The sequence below is a fragment of the Eschscholzia californica genome, unplaced genomic scaffold, assembly GCF_041429995.1.
Source record: "Eschscholzia californica isolate CP2 unplaced genomic scaffold, dmEscCali1.0.p SCAF_2, whole genome shotgun sequence".
Lineage (NCBI taxonomy): Eukaryota > Viridiplantae > Streptophyta > Magnoliopsida > Ranunculales > Papaveraceae > Eschscholzia > Eschscholzia californica.
This window is the reverse complement of record NW_028238309.1, coordinates 50,490,558-50,513,261: the sequence shown is the minus strand read 5'-3', so window position 1 is coordinate 50,513,261 and position 22,704 is coordinate 50,490,558. Positions and strand designations below refer to the sequence as shown.

Here is a 22,704-nt window from a genome sequence, read left to right as displayed (position 1 = left end):
TATGTATTTATTCCTCATTCAGGTAAGTGAAGCATTTGTTTTCCCCCCGGCGAAAAAGAAAGCAAGTGGTTGCAAAAAACAGAGACCGTGTCCAACGTAAGTGACACGCTTCTCGTGATTAAACAACTTAAGCAAAGAAATAAGTAGTTGGAGGAAGAAAATGCAGAACTTAAGAAAGAAAATGTTGAACTTAAGGATGAACTGGCAGAAGCTATTGAGGAGAGGGACGAGGCATCCAAAGGTTACTCTGGTTCACTGGCAGAGGGAAATGTTCTACTCGAGCATTATGTTCGATCAGAGAATGGGATTTTAGTGTCTGCAAATGATATGAATGCAAAAAAAGGAACAGTACAACAACAGGAGGATCAGGAGGAAAAAATGAAGGAAGTTTCAACAAAGGGAGAAAACGAAAAAGAAGGAAAGATGAGGAAAAGGGTGATGAGGAACAAGGTGAGAAAGAAAAAGACGAAAAATCAGAGAGTGGGGAAGAAGATCAGGACGATGAGGAAGAAGGTGAGAAAGAAAAAGATCAAAAATCTGAGAGTAAGAAAGAAGATAAGGATGATGAGGAAGAAGAGGATGAAGTAGATGATGAGGAAGAAGATGATGATGAAGAAAGTGAGGAAGATGAGTCTGAAGAAAGTAAGGAACAAAAGGAAGAAGAGGACGACGAGAGTGACGAAGAAGAGGATTACAATGATGCAAGAAAGAATGCAAGCAAGGATGTAAGAAAGGGTGAAACCAAGGGTGTAATCAAAGGTGAAAGCAAAGGTGTGAGCAGCTAGTCCTCGAGCAAATAAAACAAAATAAAAGCCTAACTCACTTTCGGAGGCACCCCGGTTGCATTTAGCGTATGCAACAAACCTTTAAACCTCTAGGTTACCCCTAGAGGACGAGTATTGTCTCGTGAGGGTTTCCATTGATGACACCCACAAACATCATGGTTTCAAATACACAAGGGTCCAAAATCCAAATCATAGATAAACATGGTTCATATAGTAAAGTGTTTAAGCATGTTAATACATAATGAATCAAGTAAATAAACTCTTGTAAAAGCTAATGGCCCCTTCACTAATGATCTTACCCTAAAGTGCTAGTGTCATACCATAATGAGCAACATCTATGTTCCGAAGTCACAAAACTTTGACTCCTAAGTTAGTACATTTCGCCTCGATTTCGGCCTCACGGACATACACTCCAAATATGAAATCACTCAAGAATGGTTCGCTCGTATGTGGGAGTGTGATCACTAACATGGACTCAACACATAAAAAGGGGTGAGGACAACATTTTGGAACGAATAATCTTCGAAAAGGAATTAGCCACTAAATGGAGTGGGGAAGCCCACTCACCCTTCTCACCCATTCTACCCTCTAAAAATGCCTTGTAAAGTTTAGCGGATACTAGAGATGGATGACGATGGAAGATTTCCGAGAATGTCCACATTTGTTTCTTGCTCAAATACTTATTCATGAACATACACACAAACACACATATATACAATCACATCACTCACACAAAAGAGTTAACATGCTCAAACATAACATAAACAACTTTATTCATCATTCATTTTTTTTGTCTTTCTTTTTTTTTTTTTTCACTTTTTCACTTTTTTTTTCATTCATTTTTTTTTCTTTTTTTTTTTTCATAACACGAATACAATCAACCAAAATAAAATACAACACACACAACTCTATTCTTGCAATCAACTTTTTCCATTTCATACTAGCTTTGACATTCTTCTTTCTTTCTTTTCATGTCTTCATTCTCGGGATATAAGATGATGATGGTAATGGAGTATCCGCCTCCCTCTAGTTGACACTCTTATTGGGTTTCATGGACTACAAGGGTAAGGTTAATTCCCTATCCTAATGTCACTCCTAGTGGCTAAGAAAGTTGAGCACACGAGATCAAATGAGCTCTTTTGATAGTTACGAGGTTGAGTAGCTCTTCATTCTACTCAGAGTTAGCGCGGAAGAGTACACTCGAAGGGCAATTTAGGCTTTGAGCTCTCGCATGGGTTAAGTCTCCACTAATGACTACTCTAGATCTCTTAGAGATGTTTCTTCTTCACTAAGATGTTACTCCCATAGTATAACACAAACACTCAAAGATTCGACTTTCATGCAAAGACCATTAGCAATCACAAAACTCATCAACTCGACACATATGCATCAACATTCTTAAAACTATCACTATAATCACATGCAAGTCTACTTAAAATGTTCAAAAGTTTCAAATTTTGGCTAATTTGAACCCTTTTGTCTTTGAAACCCATGGTCATGCATTGGTTATGGTCATATCCCGCATCCCCAAACTTAAAACTAACATTGTCCTCAATGTTCTAAGCATACACTCACCTAAAGATAAAGAGGCACATCAATTTAAAGATAAGAGTGGAGAGATATTACCATACCCGAAGGAGATAAAAGATGATACTACCAAGGCTCATGTATAAAGAGGTTCCAAGTTGATGTTAAGCTCGCGCCATCCCCAAACTTGGAACAAACCACGCCTTAGAAGTAAAACATATAAGAGATGCTCCTAAAATATCCAAAAATATAATGAGAATGAAGCACATAAAAAGCATGACCATATAGAACTCTACCACTAACGCGGGTATACACGATTGCATTGAGCTATGCAATTAGCCTTCGATTCTCTTGTTTTCACACAAGAGCACGAGTTATGTCTCGTGGAGGGTTTCCAGAGATGCTAGCCACAAACATCAAAGGCCAACTTAATCGACCTAACGATCATAAAGCAAAAGACGGAAGATTTGGGGGTCAACCCAAAGAAAGCTATACACAAAAGCTAAAAGTCTCACAAGAATATTAAACGAAAGAAGTGCAAGTGAGACTAAAAGCGAAAAGAAGCCATCCCCAAACTTAGTGGATGCACGGTCCACTAAGTGCGCATAAATGCTAGGGGCGACGACTAAACAGTCGTCAAAAGGATCAACATACAAATGAAGGGTCAGGAAGTCAGTCGAAGGTAAAAAGTCATCCTCAAGCTTAGTGGATAGAACATCCACTAAGTCCCTAGACATGGTAGGAAAGACGTCCGAAGTGTCCCAGAAGGGGTCAACAACCGAGTCTGAGATCATGTGGAAGGTCGAACTAAACTCTAAGGGTAAGGCAATATGCTCGGGGACCAAGTCAAGGTTCATAAGTTCCTTAGGTAAATAATCCAATAAGCTATCCGCTATCTCTTCAACTACTATGTTATTGACATCCTTCACTTCAACATAACTCATCTAAGTGATCACAAGTGCTAAAAATTTAAAAGTTCAATAACGTGTGATCCCTCAACTTGCTCATAGAGCTATCATCTTGAACATTACAATCTAATGTAGTCTGATCATGGTGAGATGACAATGGTCGAGGGAGTGAACAACAAGGGTCATCGGTCAATTCCATCTCAAAAGGTCTATCAGGAGCTTCTTCGACATTTAACTTAAGACTAGAGTCAGGTGTATTACCCTCACCATCATTCATAGTCTCCTCTTGAGTTTGGGGTGCGCAAACCCCTTCCTCGTCGATGATAGGCTCCGACTCAATTCTATCAACAATGTTGAGAATCCATTCTGTGATCTCTTTTATATCTCGATTGAATCTAGTTTGGTACTCTAAAATTGCTTGGAGAGTGTCTTCAGACATCTCCTCGTAATAAGGCACATGAGTATAACTAGACGAAGACTCTCGCTGAACACGGATCATGGGACAATACTCGGTCAAATGGTCTAAGCTCGCACAAATAGCATAAACCGGGCTAATAGTCTCCATGGTCCTTTCTTCACTACCTTCATGTAGATACCTAGACTCGACTCTTTGAGTGGAATCATCGAGTCGAGAATTGTCATCACTAAATGAACCGTTCATATATGCTTTTCGATAGTCCCGAAGACTTCGACCTGGTCGTTCAATACTAATAGAACTACGGTCCTCATCAAATGACAAATTCATATATGAAGGTGTGGTCATCCCAAATTCTTGTCGATAGTCTCGAAGACTCTTACGGGGTTGATTACCCCCATGCTCATAATCCCTAAAACCATGTTCATGACGAGTCTGACCGACTCCATACATCCGTCGATATTCACCCATGGTCATCCTAGGTCGGTCAGACTCAACTCGCCTATTCCTATCACTAGTCGTAACATTCCTATATAAATTCGAGTAGTCCTGATGACTTGTAGATGGTCGACTAGTGTTGGAAAGGGTTCGCATAAGGTCATTCTCATCAAATGACCAACTTGCCATGATCTCACAATGTTCAAGGATACTAACACACAATCACAAAATGGGAGCTAACACTTAAAGAACTAAACAATCACACACAAGTAAAAAGGATGAGATAGAATCCGATACTATCGAGTGCTCCTCTCGTTTCGTTCGCCTTTCTTCTTAACTTCTCGAATCCTTCCTTTTCCCTCGCTTTTATGTCTCTTTTGGATCTTTTCTTAAAATTGGTACCTAAAAAGAAAATGAATTAAGAAAGTACAAAATAAAATAAAGACGTCTAAGAAGAAAATAACACTAAACTAATGAACAAAACAACAAACGATATCCTAACTACCAAACCTATCCCCGGCAGCGGCGCCAAAAACTTGATGCACCCGAAAAGGTTGCACACCCAAACGAAGGTATCAAGTAGTAATCCGGCAAAGCCGGAATCGATCCAAGGATAGGAAGGTAGCTTGGATATCGAAGGGTCTTATCCCTCGGTCTAGATATTAAAAGCTAACTTAGACTCAATAGGAAATTAAACAAAGATAAATGAGGGTTTTAGAATGAATGAGTAACAAAATAAGATAACAAATGAAACTAGACTAAACAATAAAAGTAAACGGGCGAGAGAGATTCGAGAGAAGTGTCGGAGGAACAAGAGTCGGGAGACGGTAAGACTCGATTCAGGCAACAAATAAGCGAGAGAGGTGTCGAAGTCCGGGAATCCATAATGATAAACCTACGACTACGTATGATCCAGTCTAATGTGTCGAAGTACAATCGATATTCGACTCCTAAAGTAGATGTCTCTAAGTACTACGTATATCCGGAGATCATACTTAGTCAAACAAACGTCTAAATCAGTTAATCCCGAGTCATCGAAAGTGTTGTCTAGTCGCCTAACTATGTGAAGTGCATGACAAGACACATAAAATTATGACTTAGACTACGATCGATATCGAATACTTTGTTTCGTCTATTAACTATGCGAAGTGTTTGACAAGACACATGAAAATACGATCAAAATGATAATCGAAATAAATGAACATCAATTTATAATCAAAACATCAAATCACATTAAACATAATCACGAATTCATCACATTTCATCTCATATAATCGACACACTAAAGTTAGCTAAACATGGTGATTAAATAAAAAATGAAAAGAAGATGATGAGAAAATCCCCCTTTTTCGATGTGGTTCGAGGCGAAGATCGTCGGAAAATATGAGTCTTTAAAGTGCAGCCGATCACCCCTTAGCAAATTCTGGGTTCCCCATAGCGACCACCATCATCTTCTCCATTTAGAACACAACCTCCATTAAAGCTAACCCTAGCTTTCTCTCTCTAGAAATTTGTAGTCCAAAATCAAATCAAATCGCATGAGTAGCTAGATCAAGACATGGGGAGTAAAAGCCCTAAGGTTTCCGGCCAAGAAAGTGGCCGGAAATCCTAGAAAAATCCGGCCAAAGATTGAAGAAATTCCGGCCAACCATGAAATCCGTCCACATAGGTGCTGTCCCGGCCGGATGCACACTGTCCCGGGCATGTCGCGTCCTTCCCTATGCTGTCCCGTGCTGCCATCCCACGTCCCGAGCTGGAGAGAAGCTTGCAGCCCGAGCTAGAAAGCTTGCAGCCCGAGCTGCTGTTCCGGTCTGCTGTTCCGATTTGTTGTGCGTATCCTGTGCAGCTCCCGAGCAGCTGCTTGTGCTGCAGCCCGAGCTGCTGCTTGGTCGGCCAAAGCTAGGCCGGCCTAGTGTGCTGGCCGACCCTAGCTTTGGCCGGATCCTCCTTCTTCCTCTCTCTTGTCTTTCTCTTCAAACCCTCTCTTTCAAGCTCTCTCTCTCTAGCAACCAAGAACACCAACCCTAGCCATCCTTTCTCTCTCTTATATCCCTTTCTTTTTGACTCAAAACCCTAGTCAATATTTGACTTTGACTCAGACTTTACTTTGAACCATAAAGAGGGTGCCTCCAAAATTTTTCCTTGTCATCTTCTTTAGGCTTGTGTGGGCTTTGGGCTTGGCTTAGAAACCAAGCGAGTGCCTTCATCTTGTCTCTACATTTTGAACCAAAGGGGGGGGGGTGCCTTCAAGAAAAGACCTTAGCTTCTATCTTTCACATCTTCCCTGTCCGAACTCCGAATTGAATTCCGTTTTCACCGTCGGACTCGTCATTGCCTCCACTTGTAATTTGATTTGCTTGAAGTCATTTTCTCTCATTTTGGGCTCGTGAAATGATAGTGATAATTCGCTATTTTTATTCCGAATCACACGCTTAACTCTAAAATAAGTACCTAACATGAAAAACACATAAAATATTATTGATAACACTCGAAAATGACTAATTAGTCTAAGTTAGGCTCTCCAAATGTGACATTTTCGTGTCACATCATGAGCAAGGGTGAAAGCAAGGGTGTTAGCAAGGGTGAAAGCAAGGGGGCAAGCAAGGGTGCGAAAAAAGGAAAACTCTAATTTCAGATTAAGAATTTATTTCTATTTTATCTAATATTGTTCTCTACATCTTAGTAATGTTTTAGATTCAAATGTTTTTAGGAAATTTCGAAGGTTTAATGAACAATCGGGAAGTTTTAAGTATTAGTTCTGTTAGCCATACTTTAGATCCTGTTTAGTAAATTCTTTCATTGTCAGTAAATTATTATATGTCTAGGGAATGGCTTAGTGTTGTTTACACGGTAGTTATAACAGAAAATAGCGAGGAAAGTGAGAAAGCTAGGGCAGCGATGAGAGCGAGGATGAGGACAACAAAGGCAAACTCTTATTTTAACTCCCAATTCAATTTGAATCTTTACTAAATGGTCTTGAATTGTAGTCTAAACTTCATCTTCTTTTTTATCCATTTATAACAGAAGTAAGTAAAGTGGGTTCAGACACGGATGAGGATGAAGAGGTTGAAATAAATTTATCAAGTCAAGAGGTAGGGTGGGTTCCAGATAAATTGGAAAAAGAGACGCCAAAAGAAATGGGTAATGTTGTGATATCAAGTAGTCCCCAAACATTAAGTTTTTCTATAATCTCTAAATTTAATCCTACACGTGTAAAATATTTACAGGTTATAATGTAAGGAGGATGGTTGATGATAAACAAGAGTATCCTAGTTTTGATTAACATCGAGCTAGGGACTTAAATCATTATACGGACTCCACCAAAAAAGTTTGTCTTGCCGATTGAAGAAGATGAAGAGTGTACACCACCAACTAAGCGTCAATTCGCCTATATTGCAGACATGGGAAGACAATCAGTGGAAGAAGTGACTAAAAACATGGATGGAACACTTCGCGTCAAAAACAATATCACCACATGTCAGCCTTGCCAAAAGAGTGACATCTAAGAAAGGGGAAAGGTCTTTGTAACATCCCAAGATTTTAAGTTAGACGAGGGACCATTCTAAACTCAGGCCAAGTTAAACATTGGGACTAAATGTGCAATCAGGTCAAAATCAGGGGGTATTTTGCAATTAGTACAAACCTAGGGACTAAAGTCAAAGTTTGTTTGTTTTAGGGGAAAATCAGAATTGAGTTCTTCCTTCTTCTAACTGAGTTCAAGAGTGGCGTGGGAGAAGAAATTCGATCAAGAGAGGAAATTGGTAGAAATTCAAGAACGGAATAGTTGCTTCATCGAATTTAAGCTTCATGATGTGATCTAAGCATGGTTTTTGTGCAATTTTAGTAAGAGATTTTGTGTTATGTTAAGATTCTTCTCGAAGAATCTCAGGTTTATCTTTGTCTAGGGTGTCGGAAGGAAAGCCGAAATGAGTTGGGGGCGAGATGCTCGAAGCAAAGCGGACGAGGACGAAGTCCTGAATTGCTAGGTAGGGGTGATCTCTTGTTTTATTGTATATTATTGTCTAGATTCATGCTAATAGTAGGAGATATGCATGCATCACTATGTGTAGATGATAGCTGATCATAACTGCATGATTGAGACCATTGATTTCAATGAAACTGGTATCGTTGGTTTGAGTATTGATGGTGTTGACATTTTAGATGCTGATTTCAGTAAGATTTGTCTGGTGAACTTTGCTTACTGATGAGGTGGTTTTATATACGAAAAATGTCTTACGAATGATTTCCAGAGAAATGATTTTAGAAACGGATGGTAATAATCAATGTTTTGACATAACGATTTCGTATGCTGTATGTGATGGGTGAAGTGGACTGAGACGAGTCGTGAGGGTCTTGACAGTTGTAGTGTTCCATTCTCTGACCAGGATTCTCGTTTAGGTTGGACTCTCGGGGCTCAGGGATTTGCTACCCTTGACCGCTCGATTGGACTGTAAGCCTATTTGTTTTTACCCTAGGGGTTTAGAGGATGTACACCTCTGACCGCCCGACTGGTTTGGTGATTGGGATCCCTCTGCACGTTATGATATGAATCTTGGTTGTGCCACATCTGTGTGATAAGATAAGTAATGTTTTAAAAAGCCTATCTCAGTCGAGGGCGTAACGGGCGAGTTCCGAATCTGCTGAGATTGTGGGTGAAGGAGGTTTTCACAAGAAAAGAGTATTATTTCGGTTGTTGACATAATAAATTCTTTTTCAAAACCAGAAGGAATAGTTGCATGCTAGGGTACTGATGAGAATATGCTTTTCGTCCTAACAGGAATACTGGAGGGACGACCTGACTATTCGACTTCGGTGAAGCTAAAACGTATCTAGTTAAGCTAGGTGTATATATTTGTCACGAGGTTAGCTTTTTATGACTGTGGAGTCGCCTAGTGAGAGAGGGGCTTACCTACCTAGGGTAAGCCACTTTCTCGAGAGAACTTGAGTACTTGGGTTAGTGCCGGTATGGGACGATACTAGCCCAAGTACTATAGAGTTCTCTGGGTAACTCTCTGTTGATTGAGGAGCATACCATGGGTGCTGTTGTATGTTAGAGTAGGATTGATATAAATTTATACGTGTGCATGTTTTATGGCGAAAATGGTTTTTATCGTAGTTTTATTTTGGGACTCCTCTACCAGTTAACTCGTGTCGGTGAGTTACTGAGCCCCTACCAGTGTGTTAGTATGCAGGTTCCTAGTTAGAAGCATCTGCAGCGACAGGGTTAGCAAATGAATTGCAGGGGTTGTGGCGTGGTGCCACTTTGGTGTTATTTCCTTTCACTTCGGTTTTGATTTATCTTCGAAGTTATACTTTTATATACTGAACACCTTATAATGTAAATATATATGTATCACATAGGTTGTGCAGGGATGTAAGGTTGTGTGCAGGTTGAGTTAACCTAGTGTTTGTGGTTCAACTTGGAACCAGAGTTTTTAGTTGAGTTATGTCTTATTTTTAGCTTCCGTTATGTATGTGTATGCAAATGTATGGTTTGCATGACAGGTTACAAGTACGACCGGTTCAATTTACAGAGGAGGTGATGCCGGATTTTCGGCTCGTCTGTGAATTGCCGGGGCGTGGTCGTGCCTAGTTATTGGGCACGGGGTGTCACAGTCTTCCCACTGCCAACTTCACTTGTAGAAAGGATTATGCATAATCCGAGAATAAGGAGACAAAAAGAAAAAGGAGGTGGCAGTAAAGTCCCTGTGATAGATTTGGAGATGATAAAACTAAAGAAGGAAACCCATGTGAAATTGAATGACTGGAGAAAAGGTGGGTTATGGCCATATGTGCAAGAGACAGAAAAACCACTCATGCAAGAATTCATGAAAAACAGTTGGACAAGGTATTATCTATTCTTTCAAACTATTTTTGGGTTAACAAATTTTTTTTTTCAGATAGTAAAGTAGTGAGTGTCTGGTACACAACTCGGTTCCTGGTAAACTAATATGTGGTGAGTAAACAAGAGAGTTCCTGGTAAACAAATATTTGGTCAGTAAACAAGAGAGTTCCTGGAAATTGTTCTGTGGTTGATGAATTATACGTTGTCTTGTACAGTCTGGATGTGCGGACTAAAGACAAGCATCACTACCTCAGAGCAAAATATTTAGACGAGCTCATGATGAATCGAGGCTGTGACTCTCAAGTAATTGACTGGTTTGAAGACAACCTAATGTTCGCACCCAAGAACTTAGACCATGAAGTGTTTTTCCTATCATCCCTGTTTTTTGTAAGTTTCCGTGCCATTATTATAATTCATTTTAAATATGTTTTGGGTATTGAATAGTAAACTTTCATGACAAAATGCAGACAATGATAAAGCAGAAGCTCAGTGAAGCGACAATTAGAGTTAATTTGAATGTTAGGATCGAAAAAGGATTCATAAAAGGTCATACGAGAACGTTGTACGCATCGTTGAATACTCCCTAGACAGATGACTCGTTCGAGGGCCAACACTAGACTCTGTAGGTTTATGATTTTGAGGAGAATGAATGGATGCACTACAACTCAGTAACTCGTGATTATGACCTGGGTGACAGATGCAACTATAATGCCAAACAATTTGCAGAAACACTTGCAGAAACTTTGATACAGATGAAGTGCGGTCGAAAAAGGATTAAGAAAAAAATTCCATACATCAAAGATGTCGAATGCCCCTAACAAGAGCAAAGGTGAGTAAAAAAATTGTAATTTTCCTTTAGTATGTTAATAGTTATTGGAAACTAACTGATTTTTTTGTCCAAATCTAAATTCCTACCGTCCCGATTGTGGAATATACGTAATGCTCAAGTTGGAGGAAATTTTCCTTGAAAGCATCCAGGAAAATTACCCGAGAAAGTGCTCCCAAAAGGAAAACTATGAAGACGAAGCACGGAGGAAGAGGGCAGAAGTAACCTACAAAATTTTAGAGGAATCTAAGGATGCGTGGAGAAAGAAAATTACAGAAGAGTCCTGAAATTTTTATTATCGGATAATTTAGGTTGGTGTTTTGTAAGTTTCCTAGAAACGGATTATGGTGACATGTTTATAACTTACAATATTAACACATTTACTGGAAACAATTATGTTTAATATCACGATGAAATATTTTGAATCCAACGGGTGGGCCAATGGCCAGTACATAAAATAGTTTCCGGTACAGAAGAAATTTCCCAGTACAAAAGCACACAAGAAATTTCCCAGTACAAGTAACTTATGTTCCACATGATTTGCACAATAAGAGACCAACGCAAACTTAACAAAAACACATACTCTCTTCAGAATGTGAAAAACTACAACACCGTAGAAGCTATTCAAAATTGTACAATGCCCCGTCCACACTTTTCTCCTGCTTATAAACCTTAACAAAATATATACTGGAACAAACAACACGTCTACAAAATATATACTGGAACAAAATATATACTGTACATAAAATCATTTCATGTAAACAGGAAAGTTCCTAGTACACAAACCAATTCCTGGTACACAAAACAGTTCCAGGTACACAAGAAAATTCCCTTTGCAAATTTTTTATTTGGTCCATAAGTTTGTATTCAAAACAAAGATGGGAGACTTATTCTATAACTTTAATGGAACGTAAGCATCTACGAAAAATACGGTTCGGCAAAGGTTGGAAAACAAAACACAAAGACAGTACATTAAGAAATTTACTGGAAACAGTCAGATGTCAAGTTCATTACCAGATTTACTGGAAGCAAAATAGAATCATGAACAAAAAAGAAGCTTACACTAAAAAACTAACTTATCTTCCACATGATTTACACAAAAACAGAACAACAAAAAGTTAACAAAAAGAAAGACTCTCTTCAGAATGTGAAAAACTCCAACACTGTAGAAGCTATTCGAAATTGTCGAGCGCCCGATCAACAGTTATCTCCTGCTGATATGAAGAACAGTTACAATTATTAAATAGGTTGGTTGCACGAAGCACTGTTGTGATAAGATAGTTGATTACATCTACCGCATACCCTCTGCCTTTTACGAAAGTTCCCTGAACTTTCAATCCTAACAGTTCGCGGTCTTCCAGGATGCTTCTTAGTTAAAGGAGGAAGTATCATGCTGGCTTTATCGAATGATTTTGGTTCATCAAAAGTAGGGACAAGGTTGATGGAACGATTGTAGGTCTTACAATATGCATCTGTTGTAACCGCAAGATAAAAAAAAGTGGAGGAATCACCTCCATCCACTTTAATACACAAGATAGCATGCTCACATGGAATACCTTGCACTTGCCACTTACGACATGAGCAAGCCAGATTACCTCGAAGTGACTAGGCAACATTAAATCTGGACTTAATTGTTTCATTTACCTTAGAGCATAAGAATGAGTTCCAAGAAGAAGATTCAATTCTTCGATGGTTCATCATGTTCATTATTTTTATCCGCAATATATCGAGCATCACAGAAATAGGAAGAACTCTCTCGTCCTTTATCCAAGAATTGAACGACTCAGATAGAAAAGAACAAATTAAACCATACCTATTATCCGCGAAATACATATCTGCCAGTGTTCAGGATTGACGGAGCGCAAAAATGAATCCACACCATTTCCGCCCATGACAACAAGTTCTGAAGTGTACTTTTGAAGGTCCGATACAGTAAGCGCCCGAGTCGCTTTAAACATTAGCGACTGGAAATATTCAGACTTCTTTGCGCCATTCTTAACACGTACATTCAGATTGTTGCGTAGATGCCAAACGCAATCTGAATGGTGGGCCTCTGGGAAAATGTTGGAAACTCCATTTATAATACCATGGTGCCGGTCAGACATAAGCGTTCTCTACATCGACAAACCAGGTCCACTTCTTATCGTTCTCTACATCGACAACGGCGTAGGCAACAACAAACAATCCTGCAATCAATCTGTAATTGGAATTCAAATAAATTAGAGACATGACAGAAAACCAGACAGTGTTAGAAAACCGGGTAGTGTTTAGAAAACCATCTGGTGTTCAGAAAACCAAGTAGTGTTGCGAAAACCAGGTAGTGCACGTAACAAACATATGTGGAAGTACTTACAATCGTTCCCATTCTTTGCTACAGCTGCAAGTATGCATCCATTGTATTTGGTTTTGGCAAAGGTACCATCAACAAATATTAACGGTCGGTAGTGCTTGTAGCCGTCAATACATGCTCCAAGAACAATAAATATTCTAACAAAATGACGGGAGATTGGATCGTCTTGAAGATCAATCTCAGTATTCGGGTTCGACCGAGGTAGTGCATCAACTTACCACTGGAGCTTCGCATATGAATCTTCTTCTTCACCATATGCCAAAGAAATAGTAGCATTCCGAGCTTTATATGATTAGTACTAGCTCATTTTTATACCACAATATTTTTTGAATGATGTTACAATATCTTTGATACTTTTCGTAGGATTCTCTCAAATGTCATCAGCTATTAACTGATTAACATCTTCTGTTGACAACCAATGGTTTACGTGAAGACATTACAAAATCATCAGACGTATGCAGAGGGTTGAAAGTTTTGAGAACAAACATGGACCGGGACTTCAAAGGAGCAACAACATGAATGGTCCAAGCACGGGTAAGAGTTTTGCATACACAAGTAATCCGCGAAAGATCATTCTTTACGAATTTGTAATTGTACCCATGCTTTATGGAGTAGCGACTGAGAGCCTGCCGAAAAGCAAGGGCGTCACCGGAAATTTCCTGACCAAGAGATTTGAGTTTTAGAGGGATTTAGAGTTAATCCAAAAGGGGTCTATAACCAAGCTTGGTTAATGACAATAGACTAAGTCAATGTTTATGTGAAGAGCCCTTTAACAAAAATGAGAGGGCCCTATGGAACTTCCCTTTATTCCTTCTTATTTTTCTCTTCTTCCTCTTAACTATTCTCTTTTGCTTCTTCTTCACTAAAAAGTGGTGGTGAAATTCATAGTCAAATAGCTGGGGCGGGACTCCAAAGTTGGCCCGCACCTTACTGTAATTCAGTTAAATCATAATTAAGAAGTTTTATAGGGAATGCCCAAGCCCCAAAGTTAACTCAAAAATAAGAAGAAGAAGAAAGATGGACATCGCCCTCAAGACCACACTGCCTCTAAGCATTTGTGAGATTGCCTTTAACAATTTTGAACGTTACCTATACAATCTCTCATCTTAAATCTAATGACTATCTAATTTACGTTTTGTGCCTTTATTGTGGGTTCTAAGTAAATTGATAGTAAATTTGGGGATTAAAAGGTTGAACAAGTGAGTTGGAAGAGTAACAAACGAAGAAATTGGTTTTGGGGAATAATGGGTGGGTCTTACTCTTACAGTCGCCTCGAATGAATGTTGGGTTTAAATTAATAGCTTAAAATTTAATATGTATTGACGTTAAAAGCACTCTTATATTGAAGTTCATAGTTTGGAGGACCATTTCTATTCATCTCACCATCTGTTGGAGCCTGGAGACCCCCATGGCAGGTTCCTATTCCACGCGTATCGCCCCTTCAAAGACGTTCTTTTCTTCACTTGTGTTATGTACTATTTTGTTTTTACTCTCTATTATGATAATGCAAGGAAGAGAATCAAACCACGAAAAAACACAAATTACAATTAAGATAAGTTAGGAGATACTCTAGGCAAATTAACTGGTTGTGCAGAAAGTTCATCGGTTATCGTCCAAAAGACTTACTCAAACTAAGTCAATTTGCATCCGTAATAAATTGTTGCCATTCATAACTTCACAACAATTATCAGTAGAAGTCTTGGTGACTAGCTAGCACTGAAATTTCCTGGTTGTGCAGAAAGTTCATCGGTGGTCGTCAAGACTCATTCAAACTAAGTCAATTTGCATCCGTAACAATTTGATGTGTTTGGTCCCATTTATAACTTCACGACAATTATCAGTAGAAGTCTTGGTGACTAGCTGGCAATGAAATTTCTACATAAACAAGAAGACACAAGATAAAATCAAAAAAGGTTTATCTGAGTAGTCTATAAGACTTCAATAAACAACCAAAAGAATTAGAATGATAAAATAATGAGTTCAACAAAACCCATTGAAAGGATTGGATAGCAAAATGTAACAGGCCAGAAAATTCTAAAGATTTTAAAGAGTCTCCAATCAATTATACTCTCACAATATTTGTAAGTCTCAATCAGATAGTTGGACTACTGAAATATTTCAAAAATTTTGTATCTGGAATGACTCGTTCACTCAAAAGAAATAAAATTGAGCTCAAGTTTACACCGAGAAATAATGTTTCCAAAAAATAACCACATATGGATACGACTAGGAGTATTGATTCCGAAATTCATAAGGGTAATAATGATACGAACATAACAAAAGAAATTGGAGGCAGAGGGATGAACTTGCAAGCATGTGTTATTTGATGCTTAACATACTACATCACATTTTTCTCATGAATAGTTAAAACTTCCGTATTCTTTTCTTATCAAGTTAACTCTTTTAAGTTCTTCGAGGGCTTTCAACAAAAAAAGAAGTTGACATTTCTACATGAAGAAAAAAAAGTTGTTCGAGGGGGAAACTACACAGGTTAAGCCCCTTCAAACACGCTTGGCCTAATAATATACTAATATGCTTCTAATAAGATAACGCGAATGAAAGAAAACACACAGTGAGTCTTCATGACTAACATTGACATTTCTACATAAAGAAAGACACAAGAAATCCTATCAAACAGAAAGAAAAAGCTTCCCTCATTGTCATAGCTCCGGTCACTGTCATACCCCGTAAGGGCCATCCAAGTTACCCTATAGTTCATTAATTATATCCTTTATACCCCAAGTCCAATAAACCATATATTCCACCTCATTGTGAATCGAGCTTGGAATCTCTGGGATTTTGGACTAAATGTGATACCAACTGAGCGAGCATTTGTTGGCAAATCAAACCCGTTGAGAGGGCCGATGAATAATCAAACTTAACAAGGTATAAAAGTCTGAAGACATGAGAAAAGTCTCTGAGTAATTTTATTGTCCTAATCTTTGCAAGTTTTAGTAGATCCATACTTATTTGTTACTCTCTTTTTGGCCATAACATCTTAAGATATTACACCCCACGAAGAATTGAGTGGTGTACAGAAAGCCGAGTCTTGAGACTGATTACCGATTGATGGTCTTGTTGACTCGAAAATTAACAGTTCAGCTGAAAAACAGAATACAAGACGATAGGTCCTACCATGCCGAAAAGCTTTAGATTTTGTGTGTCTGTGTGTAAATATTGACAATTCAGTTTGAAAACATAGTTAAGTTCTGGTTTTGATTTCAGTTCTTAATAATGGAGTCGAGATCTATTTTCTTACCTTTCTTTCTTGCTGCATTTTTTTTAGCCGGACCAGATTACAATAACTTCAGTTTTGGTTTTGTTTGTAAGGAAAGGGAGAGACAAGCTCTGATGTCCTTTAGAGATGATTTAAAATCTCAAGATGATTCATTCTTCCATGACATTTTACATATTCTATTTAAGAAGAACATATTATCTACTTGGGATGGTAAAGAATGTTGCAATTGGACAGGAGTGGTTTGCAATCCGAAAACGGGAAATGTTGTTGAACTTGATCTTCAAAACTTATCACTAGGTGGTTTTAAATCCTTCTTTGCTTCAATTAATTAAAACATTTAAATTATTTGAACAAGTTTGAATAATTTTGATGGTATTCATATACCTTCTTTCTTGGGGTCGCTCCATAATTTGAGATATCTCGATCTACACGAAGCAACTTTTGGTGGAATTATTCCTCAGGAAATTGGAAATTTATCCAATATTCATTTTCTTGATATTAGTAACAACTACCAGCTAGATGTTAGTGATATTCAATGGCTCTCCCGTCTTTATTCGAGTTACGTCTAGATTCATCCACATTACCAACTCTTCCACACATAAACTTTACATCTCTTTCAATTCTTGGATAACAATATTAATTCTTCATTACCTCCGTGGTTATATAGTCTTACTAGACTTGAAGAACTTTATCTAAGTGAGAATAATTTCTACGGAACGATTTCAAAAGATATTGGTTATCTCACTTCAATCAAGAGTGCCTTTAAACCCAACACTATATCAAACTCAGATAACAACAAAGCTATATAATTGGTTGATCATAGTTAATGTTTACTATTTTATTAGTAGTTCTGGGTAATAATGATTCGAACGAAACAAAAGGAGTTGGAGGGAGAGGGATGGACTTCCCAGCATACTACATCACATTTTTTTCATAAACCTTCCATATTGTTTTGTTATCAACTCAACTCTTTTAAGTTGTTTGAGGGGCAACTACGCAGGTACAGCCCTTTCAACACGCCTGGCCTAATTGTGTACTAATGTGCCTCTATTAAGATGACGCAAATGAAAGAAAACACAAGTAATATCAGTGAGTCTTCATGACTAGCATTGGCATTTCTACATAAAAAAGCCACAAGAAATCCTGTCAAACAGAGAGAAAAAGCTTTGGTCACTGACATCCTAATTTACGTATTGTGCTTTTCTTATGGGTTCTAGGTAAATTGATATTGAATTTGGGGATTAAAGGGCGAAGAAAGTGGTTTAAAGGAGTAACAAACAAAGAAATTGGTTTTGGAGAGATAATGGCTGGTTCTTCCTCTTACAGTCGCCTCAAATGAGTTTGGAGGACCACTTTTATTTATCTCACCACTGTTGGAGGACCTATGGTTGTTCAAGGTGCATCTTGCACGTGTAGCGCCCCTTCAAACACGCTCTTCTTCACTTGTATTATGTACTCTCTATTAAGATAATGCAAGAAAGAAAATCAAACCACAAAAAACACAAATTACAATTAAAATAAGTTAGGAGATTACTCATCAACTAAAATATTAACTTTGCTCCACACATCTAGTACTGATACTCTAGGCAAATTAACTGGTTGGGCAGAAAATTCATCGTTCGTCTTTGAAAAGACTCATTCAAACTAGGTCAGTTTGCATCCAAAATAATTATCAGTAGAAGTATTGGTGACAAGCTAGCATTGAAATTTCTTCATAAAGAAGAAGACACAAGATGAAATCTTAAAACATTTATTGCGAATAGTCAGAAAATTAGAATGAGAAAATAATGAGTTCAATAGAACCCATTCAAAGGATTGAATAAAAAATTTAACAAGTCAGAAAATTCTACAGATTCTAAAGAGTGACCAATCCATTATACTCTCATAATATTTGTAAGTCCCAATCAGATAGTTGGACTACTGAATAGAAATAGAATCTAGCTCAAGTTTACACCGAGAAATAATGTTTCCTAAAAATAACTACCAATGGAGACGACTAGGAGAAATGATGCGAACATGACAAAGAAATTGGAGGCAGAGGGATGAACTTGCAAGCATGAGCTACTTGACGCTTAACATACTACATCACATTTTTTTCATGAAAAGTTAAAACTTCCATATTTTTTTCTTATCAAGTTAACTCTTTTAAGTTGTTCCAGGGCTTTCAACTGAATTTTTTGTCGTTTCTACATAAAGAAAACACAAAAACAAAAGGCTGTTCGAGGGGGAAGCTACACAGGTTAAGCCCCTTCAAACACGCTTGGCCTAATTGTGTACTTGTATGCCTCTATTAAGATATTGCCAACGAAAGAAAACACAACTAATATCGGTGAGTCTTCATGACTAGCATTGACATTTCTACGTAAAGAAGACACAAAAAATCTTATCAAACAGAAAGAAAAAGCTTCCGTCACTGTCGTAATTGACAATGTCATAGCTTCGGTCACTGTCATATTCCTAAGAGGCATCCAAGCTACCCTATAGTTTATTAATTATATCCTTAATACCCCAAGTCCAATAAATCATATATTCTACCTCCAATGTTAATCGTGCTTGGAGTCTCTAGGATTTTGGAGTAAATTTGATACCCAATGAGCTAGCAGTTGTTGGAAAATCAAACCCATTGAGAGGGCCGACGAATAATCAAACCTAACAAGGTAGAAAAGTCTGAAAACTTGAGAAAAGCCTCCAAATAATTTCATTGTCCCAATCTTTGCAAGTTTTAATGGAGCCATACTAATTTATTAGTCTCTTTGTGGCCATAACATCTTAAGATATTACACTCCACGAAGAATTGATTGATTGTACAGAAACCCGAGTCTTGAGACTGATTACCGATTGAAGGTCGTGTTGACTCGAAAATTCACAATTCAGCTAAAAAATAGAATACAGTATGAGAGGTCCTAAGACGCGGAAACTTTAGATTTTCTGTGTGTTTCTATATATATATTAACAATTTAGTTTGAAAACATAGTTAATTTCTGGTTTTGATTTCAGTTCTTAATAATGGAGTCGAGATCTATTTTTCTAGCTTCCTTTCTTGCTGCATTTTTCTTATTCGGAACAGATTACAACAACTTCAGTTTTGGTTTTGTTTGTAAGGAAAGGGAGAGACAAGCTCTTTTGTCCTTCATAGCAGATTTAACATATCCAGATGATTCAATGTTCGTTGAAATTCTAAATACTCTGCTTAAGAAGAATAAGAAGAATATATTATCTACCTTGGGTGGTAAAGAATGTTGCAATTGGCCAAGAGTGGTTTGCAATCCGAAAACGGGAAATATTGTAGAACTTCATCTTCAAGAGTTATCACTTGGTGGTAAGTTAAATCCTTCCCTGCTTGAACTAAAACATTTATATCATTTGAACTTAAGTGGGAACCATTTTCATGGTATTGAGATACCTTCTTTCTTGGGCTCCCTCCATAATTTGAGATATCTCGATATTCATAGAGCAGGTTTTGGTGGAATAGTTCCTCAGGAACTTGGAAACTTATCCAATCTTCATTTTCTTGATATTGGTGATAGTTCCTATTACCCCAACCCGCTGGATTTGGGTGATCTTCAATGGATCTCTCATCTTTCTTCTCTCCAACATCTTCACATGAGTTCTTTGAACCTCAGCAGGGTAAGTGACAAATGGATACATGTGATTAACATGCTCCCATCTTTAGTCGAGTTACGTCTTGCTGGTTGTCATCTAGATTCATCCATAGTACCAACTCTTCCACACATAAACTTTACATCTCTTTCCATTCTCGATCTTTCTTATAACGATATGAATTCTTCATTACCTGCATGGTTGTATAATCTTACTAGACTTGAAGAACTTGATCTAAGTCACAATAATTTCTACGGAACGATTTCAAAAGATATTGGTTGTCTGACTTCCATCAAGAGCCTGATATTATCCTATAACGACTTTGAAGGAGAGATACCAAATACCTTAGGAAATCTATGCCACTTGCAGGAATTAAACTTGGGAATGAACAAACTTCGTGGAGATATATCTGGATTTTTAATAAATTCATCTGGATGTAACAACAACAGTTTGAAGTCGTTGGATTTATCAAATAACATTAATCTTTCTGGCCCTTTGCCTGAGCAATTGGGGAAATTACAGAATCTCGAATACCTCTTTCTCTATGGTAACTCCTTTTCTGGTTCAATTCCCTCGTCGTTAGGAAGATTATCATTGTTAAGGGATTTACAATTTCAAAATAATGAATTCAATGGATCATTGCCGGAAACAATAGGGAATCTCTCAAGTTTGGAAACATTCATAATCTCTGATAATAAATTGAATGGATCATTGCCGGAAACAATAGGGAATCTCTCAAGTTTGGAAACATTCATAATCTCTGATAATGACTTACAGGGTGTTGTAACTGATGTTCACTTCGCCAATCTCCTAAGATTAAAAGAGTTACAAATTGATTCAGTTAATTTGAAGGTGAGATCTGCTTGGGTACCTCTTTTTCAACTCGAACGATTATCATGTAGAAATTGTCACATAGGATCTCCATTTCCCCAATGGTTAAAAACACAAACAAAATTAACCCATATTGATTTATCCAACGCAAGAATTTCAGGTACAGTCCCTACTTGGTTTTGGAACATGTCTTCTCAAATGAATCGCTTGAATCTAGGCCAAAATCGACTCACTGGAGAATTGCCAAAGTTATTGAAACTCAGTTCTGGTTTTTCCTCAAATATTAATTTGAGTTCCAACCATTTTAATGGCCCACTCTGTTGTGTATCTGGTGTTTCAGAACTAGATCTTTCTCACAACTTCTTAACCGGTCCTATTTCCTCGTTCCGATGTCATCCAGAGTTTGGCGAAATGGATAGTTTAAAATATCTTGATCTCTCAAACAATGCCCTGTTAGGAGAGATTCCAGAATGTTGGTTTCACTCATTATCTTTGGCGTTGCTAAAGTTAGAAAGTAATAAGTTAACCGGAAAAATTCCAAACTCTATTGGTTCTTTAGTTCAATTACAATCCTTGCTTTTGGGTAATAATTCTTTATCCGGTGAAGTACCTCAGTCATTGCGAAACTGTACCATGTTAATAGTGATTGATCTTGGCGAGAATAAATTCAGTGGAAGCATATCAACATGGCTGGGAGCACACTTTCGAAATCTTATACTTCTTAGGTTGCGTCTAAATAAGTTCAGTGGTAGTATTCCAGAAGAACTTTGTAACCTTACTTTACTACGAATACTGGATATTGCCTATAATAGATTATCAGGATCAATTCCAAGATGTTTCAGTAATTTAAGTGCCATGGCTTTGAAGCAAGAACCAAGCACCCACAGTTTAGCCAGTGACGAAAGCACTTCGCTGGTGACAAATGGAAGACAATATGAGTATAGAAACTTTCTTATACTATCACTTGTTACAACCATGGATCTTTCTAGAAACAACTTATCCGGGGAAATTCCTCAAGATCTAACGACACTTCATGAGTTACGATTTTTGAACTTATCTGAAAATCAGCTTACAGGAAAGATCCCAAATGAAATAGGCAAGATGAGCATACTGGAATCTCTTGATTTGTCAAGCAACAAACTTTCAGGTGTAATTCCTCAAAGCATTATAGGGTTGTATTCTATGAATCACTTGAACTTGTCATACAATAACTTGTCAGGTGAAATTCCTTCAGGTAACCAATTGCAAAGCTTTACGGAACTGAGTTATCTTGGCAACCCTGAACTCTGTGGTTTTCCAGTCAAGAACTGCAATGGTAATGAACACACTCAACCGTCCGGAAATCGTGAAGGGAAACAAGATGATGAGGATGATTGGCTTGAGATGAAGTGGTTTTATATTAGTGCTATATTGGGATTTGTAACAGGTTTTTGGGGTTTATGTGGGGTGTTATTGTGGAAGCAATCTTGGAGACATGCTTATTTTGGGTTCATTACTTCTATGACACAAAAGCTCTTCAAGTTTTGTGCATGGTAGTTTTGAAATATGTATTGATGTGGTAATAATACCTATTTTAAATAACAAGCAATCTGATTTTAGTGACTTTTTTTTTACCTTGTTTGTTTTTTCATAACTGTTGATGCAAATTCTGGTTTAGTATTCGGTTATGGTCTTTTGATTCTGGCTTTTAGTAGTGATTTTCTTTTGTTTTTTAGGGTGTAATTAGTTATTCAGGACAGAAGGTTTAAGATGAGCTAGTAGCTGAAGGAGGACAGAGACTTGAAGAGAAAAAAAACAGAGAAACCTTCTTAGGAGGCCAAAGTTAATGTAATTGAAAGTGAACCAATATAGAAGTGCAAACGCTCAAACCAAGAAACAGGTAAGGCGGCGAAATCAAAATTCAAAGGTGACTATTTAACTGCGGTAAAAAATGACACCTTG

General features: G+C 37.8%; 1 protein-coding gene across 1 annotated transcript; it reads left to right on the top strand.

Moving 5' to 3' along the window:
• Window position 1: 1 nt before the first annotated feature.
• On the top strand, window positions 2–22,306 carry LOC147558737 (receptor-like protein EIX2). Its single transcript, XM_086659097.1, has 6 exons — window positions 2–22; window positions 148–513; window positions 8,144–8,260; window positions 8,402–8,471; window positions 16,381–16,629; window positions 19,364–22,306. Exons 1-6 carry the CDS (start codon window positions 2–4, stop codon window positions 22,297–22,299), a joined length of 3,759 nt encoding a protein of 1,252 aa, XP_086515223.1. The 3' UTR covers window positions 22,300–22,306.
• The last annotated feature ends 398 nt before the right edge of the window (window positions 22,307–22,704 follow it).